Source organism: Schistocerca serialis, chromosome 6, assembly GCF_023864345.2.
Source record: "Schistocerca serialis cubense isolate TAMUIC-IGC-003099 chromosome 6, iqSchSeri2.2, whole genome shotgun sequence".
NCBI lineage: Eukaryota > Metazoa > Arthropoda > Insecta > Orthoptera > Acrididae > Schistocerca > Schistocerca serialis.
The window spans coordinates 255830454-255855572 of NC_064643.1; the positions used below are offsets into that span (position 1 = coordinate 255830454).

Sequence of the window (25119 nt, forward strand, 5' to 3'; positions counted from 1 at the left end):
CCACTTTAGGAAAAAAAGCAAATTGCTGTCATTCAATGAAAACCTATGGTTGAGGTACTGACTGGATTAAAGGAAAGTAATGTCCATAAAGTTTTGTTTGTTGTAGATTGCAACACTGCATAAATTGAAACATAACTGTTAATTTAGCCAAGAATAAACGCCAGTGTTGGAAATAAAATAATAATAATAATAATAAAAGAAACACAAGGATTTTTTTACGCATTATGCAAAAATAATTGTATTTGTTCCTTATGAGTTTTAGTTATAAAATAAGCAGATAAATTAACTCGATTGCAAATCCAGTTCCATCATGTTGTCTGATTGATTAATATTAGCACTGTTTTGACTTGCTGCACTTGTTTCAGTCTCAGTAGAAATCACTGCATCATTTGTATTTTGTGGATTCAAATCATCATTTGAGGAAGAGTTATAATCCTGTGTAGCTTTTGGTATTTCATTTACGCTGGCCATCTGTTGTGCCTTAAGTCTCTCTAATTTTCTCTGTTCTGCGATAAGTCTATTACGTCGCATACGTTCTTTTTGTTCTTCTGTAAGTGTCTGTAAACATTAAAAATGAACAACAATTACAACATAACATTTGTAAACTACTTCTGCACGACAAAAAGGACACAACAACCAATACTTTATAGTGAACTGTAACAATCTAACCACATAAATTGACACTTCATACCATTATCCAACAGATTTTATCTTTGGAGCATTGTAGTGGTCGTCCACTAAAACTCCTCTTTAGCAAATACCTGGGAACCCAACACTTTTTTTCTCCTCCTTAAATTTGAGTTTGACTAGATTACATTGAAGGAGTGACCCAGAAACTTACTTTGATAATTATTAAGTCGTAAAAGTAATCTGTAATCACAGCAGTAGCCCGTGCTGGAAGTTTAAACTATAGCATATGATCCTAATTTAATTGAATAATTCATAGAGAAGCAGATCTCTGGCACACGTTAAATATGATGATGACGAATGTTAAAGACAACTACTTAAATAATGTCTTTGATTTTTTTTGGGAAAAAAGCAGTAGTTTACATCTACCTCAAAGTATAACATACTGACAGTTCTCACACCAGGGAGGTGATGCTACAAGAACCACCGAAGAAAGAAGCTTACAACAGTATCATGTTCTTCAGAAGCTACAGCAAAACAGGCTCTAGGTGACTTCTTTTCTTCATTGCCCCACCACTCTCATACCCACTACTGCCTATTTCAACTATTTCCTTCATATAGCACACTTACATCCGTCTTAGGTATGATGATAATGTCATCATATGAAACAATCTGGATAAACTGAAAGAAACAGAGGTTGTACAGAGTTTCAGGGAGAGCATAAGGGAACAATTGACAGGAATGGGGGAAAGAAATACAGTAGAAGAAGAATGGGTAGCTTTGAGGGATGAAATAGTGAAGGCAGCAGAGGATCAAATAGGTAAAAAGACTTTACTGTAGATCTAGTGCAAGTGACAGTTAATCATTCACTCGTAACAGTAAAATTCATGTTGATAGTTTTAGTGAAACGAGCAAGTGTACTAAAAGTTTTACCATTGTTTCGGACCTCTTGATAAATATGTGTGACATGTCAATCACATCGCGATTACGGGCAGCATGGGGTTCACGCCTGAGCCTCAGGATGTGTGCTAGCAGCGCATGTCGGGTATTTCAGGCGTCAACTTCGCGTCTCAATATCTCGGGATGTAATGGGAATATTGCGATGCAATCAACGCCATTGTGTATGTGCTTTGTCATGCTATGGATTGCTGAAGAAAAAATATAGGAGGTCCATTTAAAAAAAACATAAGTTTGTATTAAAAAACACATATGCTTTCGTTTTACAATGTTTCCAAATATGTACACTCATGGGCCCCAACCCTACATTGATACCGGTGAAAGTCGTTTTCCAATAGCTGTTATTGTTCCAGAGATATTTTGGGTGGACAAGATAGCTGGGACACCCTGTATATACCGTGTGACATTATTTTCTTTAATCTGATAAAACACTTGTTATTCACTAGTAAAAATGCTTCATTATATGGGCATCTAAATGTCATGTACCAATATTATGCATTACTTTATATAATGCATTACTGTAACATAACTTAAAAGTAGCTGTTTTCAAATGAACAATGTACATACACCACAAAGAAATTAATAAAGCTAGAAATGACTGCTTCTTTCATACTGGTTAAGGTGGAATAAATGACAAACAAAACATAATAACAGAAACAAAGGCTAATAACAGAAACAAAGGCAACTTCCTGTACCAGACAGATGAGATGCGAAGTTAGTAGTGTTGGAAGATGTCAATGAAAGAGTTAGGGCACTAAAAATTAGAATCAAGAGTTGCATGTGTACTTTTAAGCTCTGTGATATAGATCACAGGAACTAACCTTCTCACCAGTGTGGAATCTTTTATGCATTTCATAGTTTAGAGTTAATATGCCAATATTTAAAGATATACCAGTTTGTTGTTTACATAAACTATGTTATAATTTTAGGTGGGAGTGGAGGAAAATAACAAATTTTGCACTCCAATTATTACTCCACCCAGCTAATCATTTGCAGTGAAAGCATGGCAGTGCAAAGAAAGTTTCCAGACCACAGAAGTTTAGTGAGTAATTACCTTGACTACTGACTGCGTCTGAAGCTGTGCTGAAGAATGTGAAGCATTCTGATGTGCCATGTGAGCCTGAGACAAATGACTTAAAGATAATTGCTGACCAATAAGAGCATCAAAAGCATCAATTGGTTCATCAATCTGCTCTTCCTTTTCGTTAACCTCATCACAAAGTGAGGCTGGTTCAACCTCATTGACAAGACCCATCCTAATTCTCTTCACATACGTCTGCAAAATGAGATTTCAGTAATTAGTCATACAGTCACTTTGTAGGCAACAGACAAACAGCACTTAATTTTAGAGAGACACTGTGGCATCTAGTATCTGCTAATAATTGTAGTCTTTATAATAAATAATTGACATCTTGCAAACACCCTACGAACCTTGTTGTTTTTGCAATACTCATTCAACACACATCAAACCACCAAACTTGAAGCTATTTAAATCGGCAGCTTTCCCCAGATTTAAACACAAAGAGCTGACTGAATGTTTCTCGTTTTATAATTTTCATACAGTATCACAAGCTCTTGACGTGATCTACACACACTTGTTCCCACAATAAAGTGGTGACAATAATTATGGAGCAATAAACCTAGTTTGAACACCATGGAACGTCTAGGAAGTATTTTAACTTTTTCTTCCATCCTCAATACTAGCTGCTTTCTTAAGGAAAATGAATATGAGTGAAGCTTACAATAACTCTACCAGTAGCATGACCACATCTTGTGATTCGGAATACTACTTAAGGCTGCCACCTCCCTCCTTTTTTTTCTCAAAAAAAATTGAAGTTTACACAAGGGGCCCTAGCATTGAAGTATAGGTTCTGAATGCAACATTTTACTTCTTGACCACACATACACTAGTGTCCAAAAGCAAAGGACAATAAGTAAATTGTATTTCATGAAGATATTGAAGGGCTACATAACAAGGTAAATATTAATCACAAAATACTCTGCCTACAACAAAATCTAAAATATTTAATCAGAAGGGTTCTCAAAATGAAGATACTTATTTAAAAAATAGCAGGATATGGTCATGCCATATTGTCCAACAAACTACTGGGCAGTGACATGGCATGCTATCTACATGGTAGTTTAACAGCTGTATTGGCAGTCAATTCCCACCCTAGAGAAGAGCTGATTTTTTTCACTGAAAAGATACACATCTACCTGAACACAACAACTCATGTAGACATCTTGAACAGGTAGTCTGGATTAAATATGCCCGACAATATTCCTCTGGCAACAAACTAAGATATAAAACTTGATACACCTATTCTCTCATACCATAACCCCACCACAACTAAACTGGTTTCTTTCCATGATGTTCAAATAATTGTAAAAGCAATAGACTGTTTCACAGCTATAATCTTAGCAGACAATTACCTTGTGGATTTTCTTTGATTTTGCTGTGTAACTTAAGCAACATGTAAGCTCTGTTATGGACTAACTCCTCTTGGTCGACCTTGCTTTTGCTTTAGGACATTTCTTGGGCCTATGAACTGTCACCATTGTCTTGAAATGATACTCTGTTGCATATTTGATGTGGTTGAGATAGCTAAAGGGGCTCAAGGTTTAATATTTCACCAATGATGAGTTCACTGGAAATGGAGTACAAGCACAAATTAGACATGAACGGGGAACGGTATTGTCAGCGTCCTTTTTCAAAGGCACCATCCTAGCATTTTCCTAAAATGATTTAGTGTAACCATGAAAAATTTAAAGCTAAATGTCCTGCTTTTCTTGAGTGTCAAGTCAGAGGATTACCACTGCACCAATTCATTTGTTCTGACTTTAGTGTGTGTTTGTGACATTCTTCAACGTATCTGTGTATTCTATCCACAAAACGGCATTTAAATGCTGCAAAAGTGCAAAAATACTCATAAGTGAGGAAATATGGGTCTTACACACTTCTTTCAAGTTCCTTTAATCACATCCGTTCAAAACGATGAGTATAACTTTCCTCCACAAAGAGCTGTAGTCTTGTTATACACCTTCGTAGTTATTTACAGTGATTGACAACTTTCTCTTCTTTCTATTTCTTCTTTTTGCTTGATTAAAAATAGCATTTGTAAACAAGTGTACAATCTGTTCATAATCAATTCAACACACAAGTTTGTACTAGATGTGTGTGAAAATTACTGCGTTTTTTAACCAATTGATTTACTGTAGATATCATTACAATATTGTTCTAATTAGTTCCCTTTGGCATCCACTCAATTTTTCCAGCAGCTCTGCCAGACACTGTATACATCCTGGAAGACTTCAATGGGGACTTCAGAAAGGCTCTCGATATGGTGTCTTGGAAGGCCTTAATCTACTCAAAACGGATTCCTTTCAGGCCGGTCTTGATCCTCGGGAAGAGAAAGGAATCGGCTGGAGCAACATCAAGACTGTGGAGGTGTTGCAGTAGCTTTGGATGCCAAGTTGTGCTTCGCCAGGTACTCATGGACGCTCAGAGCGGTGTGGCTTGAAACGTTGTCATGATGGAGCTCCCACGTACTGGCAATCTGCTTTCTCACTCGGATTACCCTTATTCGCAGTTGTCCCAGCACATCAAAGTAGTAGGCACATTCACAGTTTGACCTTAAGGAATTAACTCTCTGTGGACCAAACTTTTGGTGTCAAAAAAGAAGACAATCAACATAGTTTTCACTTTTGATGTGCTCATTCTTGCTTTTTCCAGTTCTGGGGATCCCAAGATGTACTATTAGCAACTTTGACATAGTCCAAAAAGAAGGTTCAATTGTCATGTGTTCGAGGAGTTCAGTCGTGATAGTCACCCGGTGATTCTTCTAATTGTCTGTAAAAGCTTGGCACACACCTTCCTCATTTACAATTCATGCACAATTGTTTCAGGAAGGTTGCAAGTTTTTGCAATCATCAAGACACTCAATCAATGGTCAGAATTTAACAGATTGCGTACATGGGCCAAATTGTTATCGGTTGTGCCAGTCAATGGCCACAGCACGTGTTTTGTCGATCACCTTTTGGAAGGTTGCAAGTTTTTGCAATCATCAAGACACTCAATCAATGGTCAGAATTTAACAGATTGTGTACATGGGCCAAATTGTTATCGGTTGTGCCGGTCAATGGCCACAGCACGTGGTTTGTCGATCACCTTTTCCTGAAACACTTTGAACCAACCAGAAACTTGCAAATATGATACAGCACTGTCCCAGTGAGCTTGCAAAAACAATTATCTACACATCTACATTTATACTCCGCAAGCCACCCAACGGTGTGTGGCGGAGGGCACTTTATGTGCCACTGTCATTACCTCCCTTTCCTGTTCCAGTCGTGTATGGTTCGCGGGAAGAACAACTGTCTGAAAGCCTCCGTGTGCGCTCTAATCTCTCTAATTTTACATTCGTGATCTCCTCGGGAGGTATAAGTAGGGGGAAGCAATATATTCGATACCTCATCCAGAAACGCACCCTCTCGAAACCTGGCGAGCAAGCTACACCACGGTGCAGAGCGCCTCTCTTGCAGAGTCTGCCACTTGAGTTTGTTAAATATCTCTGTAACGCTATCACGGTTACCAAATAACCCTGTGACGAAACGCGCCGCTCTTCTTTGGATCTTCTCTATCTCCTCCGTCAACCCGATCTGGTACGGATCCCACACTGATGAGCAATACTCAAGTATAGATCGAACGAGTGTTTTGTAAGCCACCTCCTTTGTTGATGGACTACATTTTCTAAGGACTCTCCCAATGAATCTCAACCTGGTACCCGCCTTACCAACAATTAATTTTATATGATCATTCCACTTCAAATCATTCCGCACACACACTCCCAGATATTTTACAGAAGTAACTGCTACCAGTGTTTGTTCCGCTATCATATAATCATACAATAAAGGATCCTTCTTTCTATGTATTCGCAATACATTACATTTGTCTATGTTAAGGGTCAGTTGCCACTCCCTGCACCAAGTGCCTATCCGCTGCAGATCTTCCAGCATTTCGCTACAATTTTCTAATGCTGCAACTTCTCTGTATACTACAGCATCATCCGCGAAAAGCCGCATGGAACTTCCGACACTATCTACTAGGTCATTTATATATATATTGTGAAAAGCAATGGTCCCATAACACTCCCCTGTGGCACGCCAGAGGTTACTTTAACGTCTGTAGACATCTCTCCATTGATAACAACATGCTGTGTTCTGTTTGCTAAAAACTCTTCCATAGGCTGGTTCTTCACAAGAGATCTGTTCAATTTCAAACAAAACTTCATTGCTTAAGGTTGTTCTAGTGATTATTCCATTGTGTTTTGTGACACAGGCATTAAACAGGAACACGCAGAGACTGAGATCCTATAGCCCCACCCCACATAATCTAAACAGTCACAATGATCTGCGTCCCCTTTTTTTTTTTTTAATTGATGTTTGCTTCATTTTCCGGACACAATTCGTAAGCTTGAGGTAGAAGTGTACTTTAATCTAATAGCCAATTCTAATATTTTCTTAATATGAAACATACAACATTTTTAGTTAAGCTTCAAATCTAATGTGACAGATCTAATAAATGATGTGGCAAATAGTGACCAAGAATATGACAACTGCACTGTGATAAACTCAATTTACTTGAAACAGAAAAAAAGCATATTTGAAATAGACATGCAATATACAGTACAAAACTAAACAGGGAGAAAAACTGAACATGGGAAACAAATTAATTTTTGCTGATAAGAAGTAAAAGCAAATAACCATTATGAATGAATTTCACACTGAACAGAAGAGGGCAGAATGAGAACAATGTGAAGGTTCTACTTGATAGAGGGTGTTTTGATGCTACTAAAGTTTGTGTCATGTAAGAAGGCGGCCCAATTTTCAGCCATTCTGCGCAACCCCCTCCACTACCCACCATCAGCTAATAATATTAATTCTTCTTCTGGGCAGCTAGCAGCGAGTTACAGCTGGACAGTGAGAATCTCATTCCTACATGCAGCACTGTTACCATACTTCACGACAATCGAATTAGTCATTCAACTGTCAGCCTCCCCCTCCTGTAGCAGTATAACTGTGAATGTGTATCTGTAAATGTTTAAGCGAGATTCGAAAAAAAAATTAGGTGATGGGCAATAAATCTGAAATGCTTCACAAGCAGGCGTGGGGGATTATTTGCCACATTTATAACTTTTTCAAATGTGAACTTTAAAGCAGGTCTCCTACTGTTGACATCTGAGGATACAAGGACATCTGAGTACACAAGAACGGACTACAGAAACAGGTGGTAAAAGAACTGTAAAGAGAACTGTAAACGAATGTGTCAGAGCTGTAGGAACCATAGAAAAGTTAAGTTTCGAAATTGCAAGGAACCTGTAACACAAATGGATGGTTTTAACAACCATGTTTTCAAGTGCTCCATATTAATGATGAATGCCCAAAATCACAAAAACGTGTAACAGTTATGCAGGAGAAAACTGGCTTCAACGGTAAGTGCTTTGTCAATGTAAAGAATTTTAAAAGATGTTGGTTAAATACGTTAAGAAGACAGTTTTTAATTCAAAGAAGTGACACAGTTGCAGCACAAACTGCATCCCATATAAAGATTTATGATACAAGAGAAAGGTGTAGTTCAACAGTGTGTTATCTTGATGAAACAAAGGTCAATTAGAATCATTCCAGGAAGACCTGCTGGAAAATGAGTGACTGTACCAGTGGTTTAAAAGTTTTCACACGAATAGGCTCTCGGATAATTATTCTGCATGCTGACTCCTCGTTTTGTTTCTGAGAATAAACTTGTATTTACGTGTAAGAAAACAGCAGTGACTACCATTCGCAAATGAATGCTGTCAGTTTTGTGACGTGATTCACAATTCTTGTCACACCTTGCATCGAAGTCCGTCATTGCCAGTTATAATTCAACTGTTACAGAGAACACACCAGAAAAACGGATACTCTTCCCTGGCTTAAAAATAAAAATATTAAGCACAGTATAAACCGACTCGTGCCGATCTCCAGTACCTCATTAATTAATGCAAGTCACACGACAGGAAAGTACAAACTCGACTTCCTTGCACGTGAATGGGGTCACACAGTTTTGAATTTACCCATGTGTCACTGTCAGTGTGGCCCCATGGAATTAATTTGGGCAAAGTGTTAAGGCTACGTGGTTAAAAAAAATTTAATAATAATAATAATAATTTCAAGATAGCATACATGAGTCGCTTGTGCATGAGGCAACAGACAACATCCCACATGTAGTGTTAGCACAGTCTGTGAGGCATGGTTAAAAAGCTTCAGAAAGAAGAATTTGATTGGAAAGTGATGATGGATATAAGCCCTGAACCTATCATTGTAAATTTACAATCAGACTGTTCGGAAATAGATTCAAATAGAAGTGACAATGGTATTATGATGTAGACTTTGGAACAAAGTAATAATATTTCTTAGTTTTAAAGACTCATCGTTTGAAAACTGTGTTTGTCAAGATATCAGTTGCATACATAATAATGAGAACTTCCTAGCCTTTTTATTAGAACTTTGTATCCTTTGAATTAAACAGACTATAATGTTCAACATATTGTCCAAGGAGAATGTTGATGTTCTAATAACAAGCGAGAATGCAGCTGGATAATTTGTCAGAAGACCAATATTTCCACATGTAAACCCCTGTTATTTTCAAGGCACAAACTGGATAAGGCCCTAAAATAACAGAACTATTACTTGTAGAGATTTCAGTGGTTTTCGATGTTATCCATCAGCATTCTCTGGAGTTACCTGCGAATGATGGTTAATTGTTTGCTTGTTCAATGGATTATAAATGCGGTCTGTCACTATAATTTCGAACGAGTTAGTTTACACTCATAATGCCTGTTAACAGTGAAAAATATGACAACTTACTGACTATTTCTACGATAATCCTTTACACTAGTATTTTCTACCATTAACTATAGTCAAACACATCCACACACACACACACACACACACACACACACACACACACACACACACACACACACCTTGAATATTTTTAAAAATTCTATTGAGTAGAAGCAGTTCTCAAGCAAATATAATGATTTCGGTTTGTTTAAGTTATGAATTATGTATTAAATTTTTACTTATAATACAGTTCAAATTGCAATAAATGATGATTATTGCAAGCACTTTCAATGATCTTGTCATTAGACAATCATCATTTTGAGAAAAATTGTACTTTACGTTTTCACAAAGCTGCGTCAGTTGTTCTCGCCTCCCGACGCCACGCAGAGTACATCTATGATGCAGTGGAAGCAAACGTCCACAGGACATGAATTAATGTTTCTCTCATGACAATTGATCAAATTTGGTTTTAATATTTACTATTCCTCTCATAGGAATATTTACTAATTCCTCTTTGAATGTATAATACGATGTACCTTAGGCAAATGAGCCTGACTGTTGTCCGCAGCAATCCAATTCGGCAACATAGGCATAGTTTGCCCACTCTCTGCTGCTGCGCACGCGCAGTTTTCAACTCTCCACACTTTCTTACCGCTTTTGCCTCTACGAGCAGAAGCGCCATCCTATGTGACACGGGCTGTATCTGGAACTGATCAGTAACTTCATGTGTATATGTGAGGTTTTTTCACTAGAAATAATGCGGCCTTGGAAAATGGCCATTATACTTTGAAACCGTGCAGTGAAGGCAATCTTTGAGAGAGCCAGTACAGGGCATCAACTTTCACCTTCCAGCAGAGGAAAAGCTGACCAGGAAGGAGATGAGACTCTTCATAGTATTTCAACTTGCACACTTTTCACATTTGTATGGAAAATTTTAGTAATTCAATTCTTAAACTCTTATCCACATGCAAAACAATTCCCCTAAAAAAATTTATAGGGGATCATATGCCACAAGAATTGCATGGTGGTGTGTCCTGCCTGTTTGTCAAGTGTACTACACATCTATATCCCATCCCGATCACTGCATCCAGACTGAGTGACGAAATGGAGGAATGAGGCAGCCATGCACATGGCTTCACAGGTATATTCAGCCATTCATTCTTCCGCACTGTCAGGCTATTTTCAACATGAGAAAACTCAACTGTATATCAGAGCACTGCAGGCACACGCCTCATGCAAAAGTGGTCTGCACGTGGCTGTGTGTGTGTGTGTGTGTGTGTGTGTGTGTGAGAGAGAGAGAGAGAGAGAGAGAGAGAGAGAGAGAGAGAGAGAGAGAGCACAAATACACTTTGCACAGGGTGAGGGATGTTGTCAAAGAGCATTGATGCTCCTTCGCCAAATGGCATATCTGAGTGAGCACTTGTCTACAGCCACGTGTACACCTTGTGCTTGCTGTACTCACTCACATACAGTCTGCAAATCTGCAGTGTGCACATGCATGACACAGTTCCCATGCGCATAATTTATTTGAATGACAAACAGAGACTACAAGTATATTTATTTGGATAAAAATGTTTATTCATCATCAGTAAATAAAAAGTATTATGAATAAGATTTACTGCTCCAATTCTTTATCACTTATTACACAAATGTACTTTTTATTGATTTTAAAATCATTTTTAGAACAACTCTTTTTTTTCCAAACATCTCATCAGAAAGTTTATTTGGTTTTAAAGTTTTGTCACTGTAACACACTAAAGAAAATACATTCAACAGATGCAAACAGGATATTGGGTGGTGATATTTTTTGAAATCATCTTTATTCCAGGTTAAAGATATAGTATTCTTCAGAAAAATTGAGAAATTATCAATTCCACCGTAGTTTTTGGCAATAACTTCATTGTAATTCCACATCAGCTTCATATCTCCATCACATTTGAAATAAATTTTCTTTTTACTTCATAACGTCATTTTTGAGATTTGTGGCCCAATTTCTTCGGCATTTCTTTGGGTTATTGTGTGTTAGCAGTTTGTTGTAAGCCTCCCCTGGGCTTGAACAGTAAGTGAACTATTTGGTTTTGAATAGTGGGTAAGACACTGCTGCAGTAACTGTAGTTGGCGTACAAAAAACTTCCAATCATCTCTCGACACATATTCAATAAAAAAGATGGCACGGTGCTGCAATACGATGAATTCTTTTATGTACATAAACACACCGTCTGTTCCAAGATTTTTCAATCTCGAAGCTTTATAGAAGTGCACAGATGTGTGTTGGATTGGGAGAAGGTATTGCAAATTACGAGTTTCTGTTAGCTGTATTCTCATCTTTGGCAAGTTATGTAGAGTACTTCCATATTAGCAGGGATGAGGGGGCAGGAGAGTTACAGGCAAATGCAGACTCAGTTGAATTGAGTCAGATCTGTAGTGTAATTGTTAAGGTAGTCCAACTACGAAGCATTTTTTATGTTACATTTATTACATGGTAAAGCTGCACTCAATTGGCCCTGAACATTTGCAGTGCTTTATTAGTCATGCAGAGATTTGCATTATGTGAAATACAGGCATTTGAAATGCAAATACAGTATGTAAAATACCTATTTTTATTTTGCATTTGAAATCCATTTTTTCCCTCCAAAAAGCATTTTATATATTTTTTTAAATCCTTAGAATCACATACTATGTATTTGGAAAATGAAAAATGATTCTATTTATTTTTTTTATTTCATACTTTGTCGTTTTCATTCCTCAAATGAGCCATTTGTTTAAACAAAAATTTTTCCACGACGGATACAGATGGGGCTATAAGATGTACCTGTCAAACTAATATAACCATGACTCTGATGATGGTGATGGGGTCCCATACTCTGAGGAGCATAGGGGACAATGCGGGAGACCCGCACCGCAGACTAGGTAAGATCCTAGTGGAGGTGGTTTGCCATTGCCTTCTTCCAACCGTAATGGGGATGAGGTGATGATGATGATGATGACGACGACGACGACAACACCACCCAGTCATCTCGAGGCAGGGAAAATCCCTGACCCCGCTGGGAATCGAACCCGGGATCCCGTGTGTGGGAAGCGAGAACGCTACCGCAAGACCACGAGCTGCGGACAATCATGACACTAATTACTAAAAATATTTTTAATTTTTAATAACCACGACACTAATTATTAAAAAAGGCAATAAGACTTGGGTAATTATTTTAACTAGGAGGAGGAGGATCAAGGTGGGGCTCGAACCCCAACCTTTAGCTCTGCAGTCTGGAAGTCAAAGCAATGAGCCACCAAGACATTTCTGTACGAACAATTAATAACTTATTTACAAACAGATATTGCACTGAGCCATGGGAACAAACACTCACAAGGGCCTACAATGCAGCTGGACTAAAGTATTTTGTTAATAGTAAACAAAGTTGACAATTACAATTAGTTGTCGTGCTCCTCCACACAGGTCTTTTTCATTTGTTCCATTTAAAGCATTTCTCAACGTCAATGTGATTTTAGCTGCAGACCAAATGTGAGCATTATCTCATCAGCTATTCATTTGGGCAAATTTACAGTTCCACACTACATCAATGACCTTCAATTACATTCAATATTTGATTAGCAATTTAATTTTTGTTATACGTTATCATACTCAGTCAAAGTGGTAACATTTGGTGACTCTGAGGCACACCACATTCTCTGTAGAAAACATGGAAATTCAACAGCTAAAAAGAAATTATAATTCTAAGTGTATTCCAATGCTTGTTAGGCCCATTAGATGAAGCTGTAGTGTCCAAACTTCCTTAGCTGCACGGCACGGCCACATGCCTGTTGCCAGTTAGCGAGTGAATGCACGCTTGATGGCGAGTGAGGAAACAGCCAGCTGCGTGATTTCACATTGCATGCAAAGTGAGTGCTGGAGACCGAACACCACTCACGCAGGTTTGCAATGTGGATGCAGGGCTCAACTGTATATAACCATGCACTGCATAACAGCTCCCTAATTTGGGCTATTTGCTATCCATTAATTTTTATTTTTACATACTCAGATTTTTTAGATAAAGAGCATCTTTATTCCAATTATGTTGTTGGACTTCCCAAGTACTTGAGGACTCAGCACACATCAGGATCATCAAAGCACCGTAACATCTCGTCTAGTCTAGTGCTTTTGGAACGTCCTACAACTTTGCACCAAGGACAAAAATTCTTCTAAAAATTTATCAAAGAGCTCATCTGTAAGAACAAGTCTGCCCCCTCCAATAAAATACTATTAGGCTTCCAGCTGTGTTAAAGACCACATTTTACTGAATGGTACCACTGCGAGACTGTGTTTTTAAGACATGTTCACTGGCTGCACTAATAAAGAAGCTGCTCATCAGGCTTGAAGTCCACTGCACCCACAATCATTAAATAGTAAAGTTAATCTTCAATTTCACTCCAATAATCTAAATGAAAGTGAAAAATTCTTTTACTGTCATCATGGGCACAATCTTACTACTTGCTTGTGCCTTCTATTGTTTAAGTTCAGGGCTGGCAAACAGTGGCTTGTGAGCCATTCCCTCCTTTGAGCAGTTTCCCCCACAAACTCTACCCCTACGGTGCAGCCACAGCCACACCTGTCAACTGCAGGGCAACTGACTGTCGTCGTGGATCGTGAGGCCTACCTACTGCCTATATATAAACGCCTCAAGAAAAAGTATTAAATCTTTGACTTTATTTCATCATGTGTGTCAAACATTTACTTACGTTAATGAGATATTAAAATATATACGTTAAATTTATATAATTTTGTCTTTACAATTTCTGCAACATTGACCTAACTGTGTTCTGAAGCTGGTGACCCAACAACTCATTGCTCACAGCATTATGCTGGGATTTAATGTACTTTCACAAATATATGTTGATCCCAAAAACAATTTTATTTTATAAGTGAACTCGGCAAGTTTTCTGTACTGATCGTGAGACTAAACTTCAAAAACTGCAGAAACTCTCTCCATTCTGGACAGCTAAACAGATATTCTGTAAATTGCACACTTTTTCTTGAAGATGGCTTCCAAGACTAATTTTCCATTGTGTTCTAAAAGCCATTGTAAAGATTTAAAATCTTTAAAGTGACAGTCAAACTCTTAGAGAATTCATCAACAATTAAAGTAAATCTTGAAAATTTTACTTTCTTGTATTCTTGTTTCAGTTCATACCAACTTGGGAAATAGCAAATCTTTTACCTGTTTGTTTAGTTTAGACCATAATTCATTAATATTTGGACACACATCAGAAAGTGTGTGTTCCTATTCTTGCAAACACAAATTCAAATTATTTAAGAGATTTGTAAAATCTGTTAGAAATGCTATCTTCAAATTCTGTAGTTTCCGGTTTTGCTTCTTTATTCAAAAACTTGTTAAGTTCTTTTCTAAGTGAAATAAGAAGAGCTAAAAATTTTTCTGCACTCAGTCAATTAATTTTGGAATTAGGACGTTGATCTTCATATTCCATCTCAACTTTAAAAAATCTGTTTAACTTGTTTGATGAGATAGCAACAGATTTTCAACAGTATTCTGGAACTTTACCCATGCAGTGCTTCCTGACAAGTGAATTCCTCTAGGCCTGCACCATTATTACATGTATACGTATATGTATGTATGTATTTATGTATAGTAGGGTATATACACAGAATACATACAATTCAATGAGAAGTTAGACAATTTATTCTATTTTTTCTTAACTGATCAATGAAGCCATTTTCGCAACCAACCATAGCTAGTGCACTACCAATACAAACTACAGTGCATTTTTGAAAGAACACCAATTTTCTCATCACATTTTTAACGGTATCAAAAATATCAAACACGCTGTTGCAAGCAATGGAAGTAAAGTTAGTAAATCTTCCAGTAGCAAAGACAAACAAGCAAACAGTAGACTGTGACGGCCCATGACTGCACCGCATGTGTTGACTTGGTGGGGAGAGCACCGTTGGAAGTGAATGGCTCACTAACAAGCCACGCTTTGCCAGGCATGGCATAGTTCAATATATTTTCTGAACTATAAATCAAATGATCAGCTCAGTTGATTGTTCATAAAGTAAGAGCCATCTAACCCAATCTGATTATTACGAAAGATGTTAACGCAAGATGCAACTAGGCATAAATAACACTTTTAAAATGGTACAGTCAATGTTTTCCATTAAAAATTCGCCCTTCTTACATTTTTTCAGGTCATCTGTAACTGATGTACTGCGGTCATTAAGACTCCATGAATAACAATAAATCACAAAATTTGTAACAAACGAGGAACATTTAAATGAACACTCTGCAGCTTTGATTGTAATATTTGTAATATCACAACTTGGACGGACAAAATATTATCCTTGGGATAAGGCTTCTCTTGTGCAATCTTTTCTGAGATTGTGACTCCAACTCTGCACAGGAAGGAATGTTGCACCAATCTTTCTCCATTAGTTTTTCGCAACTGCACGTATGCATTCTGTCTCTGATTTTACATAAAACGTTGTATTGTCTTGCGTTGTAATATCTGTCTGTGTGAGATGCATTTTACAATGTACAGTACATTAAAGTAATGGCTGAACACTACCCGCACGCCCAGCTACATGGAACTGACGACCACAGCACTAAAATTGTGTGTTGGTTCAATATTCACCTTCCTAATCTATATATCCAAGTCTTTTTACGATAACAAGAACACATTCTGGAGAAACTGTGCTTTCACTCAATGCCCAATCATCACTTAAAGAGATATCACAGTTTTTGCTGAGACTTACATCTTTCTCAAACTTGGTGACCTCTGAAATGTTTCCTGGGTATCTCGAGGACAGTTGTGCTGAGTAATACTACATATTATCTGGAAGGTGGGCTCTCTCTGTCCCCCCCCCCCCCCCCCCTCCCTGGTTCAATTCCGCGTCCGGCCATCCTGATTTAGGTTTTCCATGATTTCCCTAAATCACTCCAGGCAAATGCTGGGATGGTTCCTCTGAAAGGGCATGGCCGACTTCCTTCCCAATCCTTCCCTAATCCGATGAGACCGATGACCACGCTGTCTGGTCTCCTTCCCCAAACCAACCAACCAACCAACCAACCAAGAATTCAAGGTAATGAGCGGCAGCCGTTTTTGCTTTCGTGTGTAGGTGTGTCCACCTACCGTGTGATAGTGAAATTGTTTCCCTGACGCGACGTAGTAACTCTGTCATACGAAGAAATTTTGTCGGCATTGGACGCCTATTTCAAAGAAACAGTAAATGTCGTTGCAAAAAGGTATACGTTCTTTCGTACAAAACGTACGGCCGGTCAAACTAATCGGGAGTGGGTTGCAACTTTGCAAGGCCTTACTAGGGATTGTGCGTTTGAATGTGACTGTGGCCTTTCTTATTCAGATGCAATGGTACGTGATGCAATTGCACAGAACGTTTCTGATGTTCGTATACGGGAGCAAATTTTGAAACTAGTTAATCCCTCCCTTCAACAAGTGATAGACATATTGGATAGACAGGACACGCTTGACTTTGCACAGGCCTCATTTGCAACTTCGCCAGCCGTGTGTCACATTAACCGGCCCGCCGGGCGCGCTACGCGGCCCGGTCAACTGCCCTCGCACACATTTTGCGTTTTGTTGCTACGCAATGGCCTTTGTCAAAGTCTCGGATCGAGGATCCGTTGGTTCGCAGATTTTTTGCTCACAAGGAGAGACTTTTTGTTCGACGTGGTGTTTTGTTGTTGCGTTCTGATAATGATCGGTTCAGAGTCGTGGTCCCACGTTCGTTACAGTCCTCTGTCTTACGGCTTCTTCACCACCCGACGGGCCGATTTAAGCTACCACCTAGCAAGTGTGGTGTCTGGCGGTGACACCACATTAACAACAAGAAGTGTGGCGGAATGCGAGTTGCTGCCAGACCAACCCCATCCAGTAGCGACGCTGTCTCCATTGCTATTCAATCAGCACACACATACCGAGAAACCCCACACACAACATGTGTGCCCCACTTTTCAAACTAGACAAAATAAATTTTCTTGTACAGTCGACAATCACTGTTTGTCGGTTCTAAATACACTGTGCAACACATCACTTTAACAAAGTAATGTGTTATGTTATATATGATCCACCTCAGAGGAATGTTGTTGTCTCTGTTATAAAATCTACACAACTAAAAAAAATTATATGGAAAAATCTTGTTAGAAAATTCTTAGCACTATGAGTTAAGTTATTTAGACTTCTTTTTTCAGTTTATATAACATACTACCACAATTATGAGAATGTATAACCTTTCTTTGCTATTCTAAAATTTAACCCAACCATGATGGCTTTCAAAAACAAACCAAAAATCATTGATAACCCTTGTACCAAATTTCTTTACAAATACACTAAACGCTGCTTGGCCACAAAGAAATATAAAACTTGAGACATGTATGAAGGTGCATTCCTCTTAGTTTGCCCTCAATTAGCACCACTCATCATGTATTTTGGTACAAACACTTATGCTGTATGCCAGCTTCACTCTGTTTCTCACCTGAGGAGTGACAGACTTCTAAACAGCAGCAACCAAATGCTGCCGTATTTACTAGATTCTTCTTCTGACATTATTACTAGTACACACAAAGCTCAGACACATTCCTTCATACCATTCACGTAGTGTCCGCACTTACAAGTAAACTTCTAAAATCAGTAAAATGCATTTATCCTTCGCAACTTGGGAATCGGTCAACTGAGTTGTAGGCGCTGGCCATACATGACTTCCTACATTCTTATCTAATCTCCTGACATAGATAGTGTCTTAATATACATTCTTTATACTCTCCTTTTAGTATGGGTCATCCTTTCTTTTGGTTCAATCGTACACTCATACTTTCCCCTAATTTATAAATGGGTACACTGTCCTGCCTAATATTCTCTCCTCCCTACTACCTTCAACTCTTTTTTCGACTTATTCAAGTTGCTTAAATTACGTTTCAGATGCTTCAACTCATGCTTCCAGTAAATTCTCTTGCACTCCTCTTTGATCACATTCATTCTATCCACTATTCCTGTTTACTAATTCTATGCACCATCTGTTACAGGTATTAGTACTTTAATCTAACATATTTAATCATTTGAATGTTAGCACATCACCTAATGTAAGTCTGAGGACCTATCAATCCTTCTCGCCATCAAATCTTACATGACTAACATCTAGTGATCTTCACAGCAATTAGTAATCTATTAAGAGGTTGTCAAATTCTACATGAGCCACTATCTGTACTGAACTTAACCCTTTCACTGCTGTGGGCATTCCCCAGGTGCTGTGGATCTGCATACACATGCCGTTTGAATTTCTTAAAATGCTATGGATGTCAGTATGTGCCCTGAGCCACCAACTTCTAACTGGTGCGGAAGACTTATTTCCAGATGTTGGTGAATAAAAATTTTTTGAGTATTTACTAGCCTCACGGTGTGCTATCACTTGCAAAAAACCTCGTTTCAATATCATAAATCGTTTGTGTGATATGACAATTGTTATGACCACGATTCACGATGCGCTTGGATGTGAATGGGCAGGTCACGTGCACCTGTCTGTCAGATATAAGTTCCAATAACTCAAGTAGGGAATGAGATATCATTCTGCTCTCAACTTTAAATAAAATTTCTATATCTCATCTACATTTCATTCACTGCAATGAGCTAAAAAACAACCATACACAAAGTTTACAAAATGCATTTTTACCTCTGCAAAATCTTTAAACATTTGTGCCAATATTTTACTTCTTTTGGTGCAGCAAATAAGCATGATGGATAATGCAAAGAAATTCAATTCTTTATTGAGTGAAGATTATCAGACTGTAAGATGTGCAAAAATCAAATTTTTTAACTAATAGTTTTCGAAAAATCAGATGGTAAGTTTTTCATATCAGCCGGACGCCGTCTCTTCAGCACAGGCATCAGTATTTGGTGAACAGTACAGCCATAACAAAGTCCGCCCTGATCACAGATGCTGAGAGAACATCTGTAGCAGCGAAAGCGTTAAAGACACTTGCAACATCTGTAGAGTATGAGAAAAATCTCAGAATGTGATGGACAGTGGTCGCCTACCCTAGTACTTCATTTTTATGTGACGTACTTCTTTATGGTGTCAACACTGCAGAAGGCTTTTCCTTTCCAGTCAGTGGGTCTACAAGGAATACTGCTTTTGGGTGTTGTATTCCCACTACTTTATAAAAGTCATCTTATTTTGTCATTTAAGATTTGAGCTTGAGTGAGAGGCTCTTAACACTAAGTCATTTGATTCAAAATCTGGCTCTACTGTTTTTTGATTATACTGGATTCCTCTTTCCATTACAGACCAAATAAATGAAAAAACATGGCTGTAGCACCTGAGATAAATATATAAATTAATATCAGTGCAAAGACAATACTTGTATACTCTTACTAACTAAATAAAAGTTCATGTAATACTACACAAGGCCACATGGGAGGGACACTGCACCACTAGTACTTCTAAAGCTCTCTAGATGAAATACTGTAACCACCTCAAGCCCCTGAGTGTAAATAAATCTTAAGTCTTCTCCACCTAAATTAAATTCTTCCAGTAGTTGCAGTTCTTTAAATTTCAATTTACTTAACTCCTCTTTGGTTTTATTAAGTTCCTCCCAAAGCTTTTGTACTTACCCTTCCATTTTTCCTAAACTGTGAACCGTGGTGTACTGATCAATGAATCTATTGTTCCTTGTATCTTTTGAGTAATTAATTAATTTACCCGCTCCTAAACAGCTGTGAAAGTTGAGCCTGATGAAGCTGTTATATCCGAATCATTACCCACCCTGCTCTGATACATTTAACCATAGCTGCCTGTCTAAGATTTGTTCATTTGTTTCTGTAAACTTTTATTCAATTAATTTTAATGGTTTCATTTGTTTTCTATTCTGACCTACCTCCTTAGACTATTATAAAACCTAATTTCTTACAAGATCACACTGTCAGTTTAACTCAATATGCAACTCCTCTTGTAAACCGGATAAAATTATTTGCAAGTTGATTATTTTTTTTTATCTCTTGTTTCACCTAATGAGATTCCCAGATGTGCTGTCCAAGGCTAGCATTTGCGGTATCTATCTCTGTGACAAAGTTGCCACAGCAGTGGACGACACTGGTGTTTCACGCACTGCCGACATAACTGCAGCTAGCCAGCAAGTGATGATGTGGAACCGATGACTCTCAAACAGCCAATAGTTACCAGAATCATCGACCCTCTGGGTCATGGGCTCGCATTTAATTCTGCATCATTATTGTTACCAAGTTATTTAATACTCATTTCTCAGATGCAGTATTACTAATGACTACTGCACCAAGTAATCTTCGCTGTTGACCTCATTGCCAAAAGCAACATCTTTGTGCACTGAAACTTATTGGGAAAAAAATTACTAACTAGTAGTGATCTGCTGCACAGAGAAAATATTAACAGCAACTGTGGCAAGTCACCACCAGTGTAGCCCCGCCCAGTAGCAATGCCACGCCCACTGTCATTCCACCAACATGCGCGCACACACACACACACACACACACACACACACACACACACACCCAGAAACCCCATGTTCAACACACATGTCCCACTTTCCCACCTACATTAAACACATTTTCTGCTGCAGTCCTGGTCCTAAATATACTGTGCAACACATAACTTAAATAAAATGTTATGTTACGCTATGCCTCTTATGTTTTCACAAAGTAACACTATGTGGCACTATTGGTAAGTAACAATTCTACTGCTTTAAAGTTTTTATTTGTTGTTATCAAAACAAGTGCCACTGCAAAATTGACAATGCAGATTGTTTACAATGAGCATTTGAAAAAAGAGTAGAGAAAAATCAAACATCATCTTTAGAAAAGACTTAAAAATTAGTTTGCACAATTCCACCAAGCACCGCATGTTACTTTGCGAAGCATTGAAATCGAAATTGCGATGCGTATTTGTAAGCCAGTCATAGTTCATGTCACGTGATCTAGCCAGCCGATGACAGCGTATATTCAGAGCTGCGGATACGTGGTGTAGTCAGCCAATAGCAACATCACTGTTAAGTAATGCGAACACACGAACAGGAAAAGTTAATGGTTTAAATTAATATATATAATGTTGCTACAAGAAAAACAAAGCTTTCACATATAATATTGATCTCTAAGGCCAATACGCTGCAAGAGAAGCTAAGCTTTCACATATAATGTTGGGCTTTTATGCACGTATTACATTTTAAGATATATCACACAAATGTACCAGTAAATTTTTTAATAACGACATAAAAGTGTGATCTTCTGGGCTATAAATTCTTCTAAGTAGCTCGTCATCAAAGAGCTGATTTTTAAATGAGTCCCAGATTCCCAGTGAAGTAGGCATCGACATTATATTAAGCTTTTCAACGTTGTTTAAGGATGTAAATTTCCTTGGGTACCAGTACTTTGTTACCTCATGTGGTATACACAACGTCTAACAAACACCGAACAACGCGCTCCAGTACACAGCCGCCAAATACATCGCTGGCCGCACTTCTCTGGGCGGCCCGCTGCTTCCATCGCTGGCCGTCTTCACATGCACGCTCCCTTACGTGGCCGAGAAATACATCACTGGCTGCACTTCTCCAGGCGGCTTGCGGCTACCATCGCTGGCCGCCTTCGCGCGCGCGCGCATTTGTCAGTACACAGCAATTGGCTACGCCAGGAAACATTGCAATTGGTTTTCCCTGGAAAACAGCGACCCCAGCCGACGGCTCCATTAACTAGCAAGCCTTATATAAACCCGGCCGCCGCCGCAAACGACAGTTCTCATCTCATCGGGAAGTGCAGTACGCAGTGTTCCAGCTGCTTGTGGATGACTCGCCGCACCACTCGAGGTTACCTGGTTGCTCGGCGGAAAATCTTGAGACTTCACTTGGAGAGACTGAACTTCACTGGACTTGGGAATAATTACGGGACGTGCACCCCACCATGCACATTCGGACATTGGTATAACCAAACTTTAATTCTGCATTACTTCTGAATGTGAGCCTGGGTAGACGCTTGGCTAACATAACTGTTAAAAAGTGATTTGTGATTTAATAAACCAGACTGAAGAGGTTATTGTGTTATTCCTGGTTATAACACCTCATGTCTGGTTCTTTGTTAAGGCATAATGCCATACGTTCTAGGAGATGAAAACGTACACTTGAAATGCTCCGAACAGTTGAAACTAGCCAATAGTTTGAAATTAAACCCTTTGTTACAAATATATTGACTGCCTCAGCGGAACAGATTAATAAAAGAAAATTTCTTCAGCAAACCGATAAAAATAACTTCATTGTTCTGCATGGCAATTAATGATTGACTGTCAGAAAGGTGGAAATAAAATAAAATCTGAAACTAATAACGTATTTTAGCCATCCGTAATTATGTGAATGTATTTTAATTCACATGACAGCTCCCGGCCAAAGAAATCAATTTTGATTTCATTTGACGTGAGTGCAATAGACAAAGAGGAAACAGCAAAATCACTGAATGTAACCACGGGTCACGTGGAGACTACCCGCTTCCTCATTATAACTCAGACTGCTCTGCGCATCAGACCCGTATCTACGATATTTCCGAACCGGGGCAATAGAAGATAGTGGCGTCCCTCGAGCGTTTGAGACAGGACGCCAAAAATTTTAAAAAATCGAATTTTGAAAAATACGTTCATTTTGTAGCGCACATCTTTCTCAAGACTCCGATACATAAAACGTGTCCGAGGAATTGTAAGACATGTTATCTGACCTTAAGTGTGCCAAAGTGCAGCGCCACACCTCTTCACACAGCATTCTTCTATCGCATGTCACTGTATTTCGGTCTGTGGAATTGAAACATGTATATTTTGTACTGGATTCCATCAAACTATATTCAAGACAGCGGAAATTAAAATGTCCTATGGTGCCTCTCCTGCTTCCAGTCTGCCGGTTTGACATCCTGCCCCTCTTTTTTTTTTTTCTTTTCTTTTTTTAAAAAAGAAAAAAAAAACTTCAGAAAATATGCACACTTTATTCCCTATTAGCTAACAACTTGCTGCTTTGTGTGACATAAAATTAAGTATAGGATACATAAAGCGAGTAAAGAGAAGAGACAAACAAGACAGTACACATTTCTTCAATCCTTAGCTCCTAGATTTTTTTCTGCCTAATCTTGCTACAGCTTTACATGGCGTGCTTTCCTTTCTGCAAAAGGATCTGTTACCTTATCAAAGTTTGTCAAACGTTTTGCTACATGAAAAATCGAAATGTCGTTGTCTAATACTAAAAAAGCTGTAATTACAAATAGACCCAAGACTGGTGTGGTTTCTCGACCTGATTACCTATATTTTGTCACTGTCTGCGAGATAAAACAAAATAGGGGTTTTAATACTGCAGCAATTGTAACACACGCCCAATAAACGAGACCGTTTTGGCAGAAATGGTCGTTTTTATAACATGGCAGATTATAATTCACAAAGTACCAATATCAAATGCCTATTAGGCCTACTACAAGCAAAAAGCTTTATGTTAGGAAATAGTTTTACACTTCATTCATACCCTCCAGTTTCTCAAGCATGAGATCGAAAATTAGTAGTGCGAAATTTTTATAGAAATTTGGAATCGTCTTATTCTTCCATAATTTGTTTGATGTCCCCGTTTCTTCTCCTTCCTCGTTCTAACAAACAATGTTGTCATCACTAATTCCGTATCTATTCCTGCCACTTAACTTCACTAACTCTGCCAGAATCACCAGTTTAGTTATCCCGCCATTATTCTCCGGTTAGGCATTGTTACGTGTTCGTACAATGCGTTTTCCACGCTACTTCCAGAATAGACCTTAAAGCGGCTGCTAGCCGGAGACTGTAGAACTGGCCCTTGCTAGTATTGCGATCTGGCCAAAAATTTTATGTCAAAATTTCATTTTCTTGGATAGATTGAGAAGATAATACGTAATCTTTCTTACCTGTTATTCCTCTTAGTCGTTTATTCGCACTCTGGTAGTCTGAATCTATGGATTTCGCTGGTAATCGTAACAACACTCATCATTCGCAAACCCTATCAACCACATAATCAGACAGTGGTTGGCTTTCTTTCGTTCGGCTATACTCTGCTCAGCTCGTATAGCCCCCTTTGTCTGCAGGAAAGTTTATTTCTAGATGTGACGAGGATTCCACTGACAGAGACATCACGTACACTATGCACGCATTCACAAATCAACTTATGATTCATTCAGAAATCAACTCTGAATGTGTTCAACAATGTTCACAAACCGACAGGGACATGTTTCAAAGTCATACGAATAATCGATAGACCAACATGCGGTGGATGCTAGGCGCTTTGTGAAACAGTTTTGTATGAATTTGACACCCCCCCCCCCCCAGAACTGGGCCTGCTGCGCATAAAAGAATCTGGCAGCTTGGGCACGCCAGTAAAATTTTTCCCGGTAGCACCTAGCTGCTTTTTTTTCTGTAGCCAGAAGCAGAAGAAGGTACTACTCAACTGCGCATGCGCATGATCCCACTCGTAACTGCTAAAACAAATCTAATGTTAACAGTTGTGACGTCATGCTATCGGAGGCAATTTGTTGTTACGAAGCATTGCATAGTCTTCCTAAAGCCTTTGACACATTTTGCTGTTGGCAGATACTTGTACGAGCACTGTGTTCTGTTGTTGTATATGGCGC

At 38.6% G+C, this 25119-nt stretch overlaps 1 protein-coding gene across 1 annotated transcript in view; it reads right to left on the reverse strand.

Moving 5' to 3' along the window:
• Window positions 1-216: 216 nt before the first annotated feature.
• Window positions 217-25119, reverse strand: part of LOC126484271 (TIMELESS-interacting protein) — a 60239-nt gene continuing 35336 nt past the window's right edge. Inside the window, exons 5-6 of the mRNA XM_050107695.1 lie at window positions 2639-2860; window positions 217-558 (exon numbers count right to left, since the gene is read on the reverse strand). Coding sequence (XP_049963652.1) covers window positions 283-558; window positions 2639-2860 — 498 coding nt within the window. The 3' untranslated portion in view covers window positions 217-282. The remainder of the gene's footprint in view (window positions 559-2638; window positions 2861-25119) is intronic.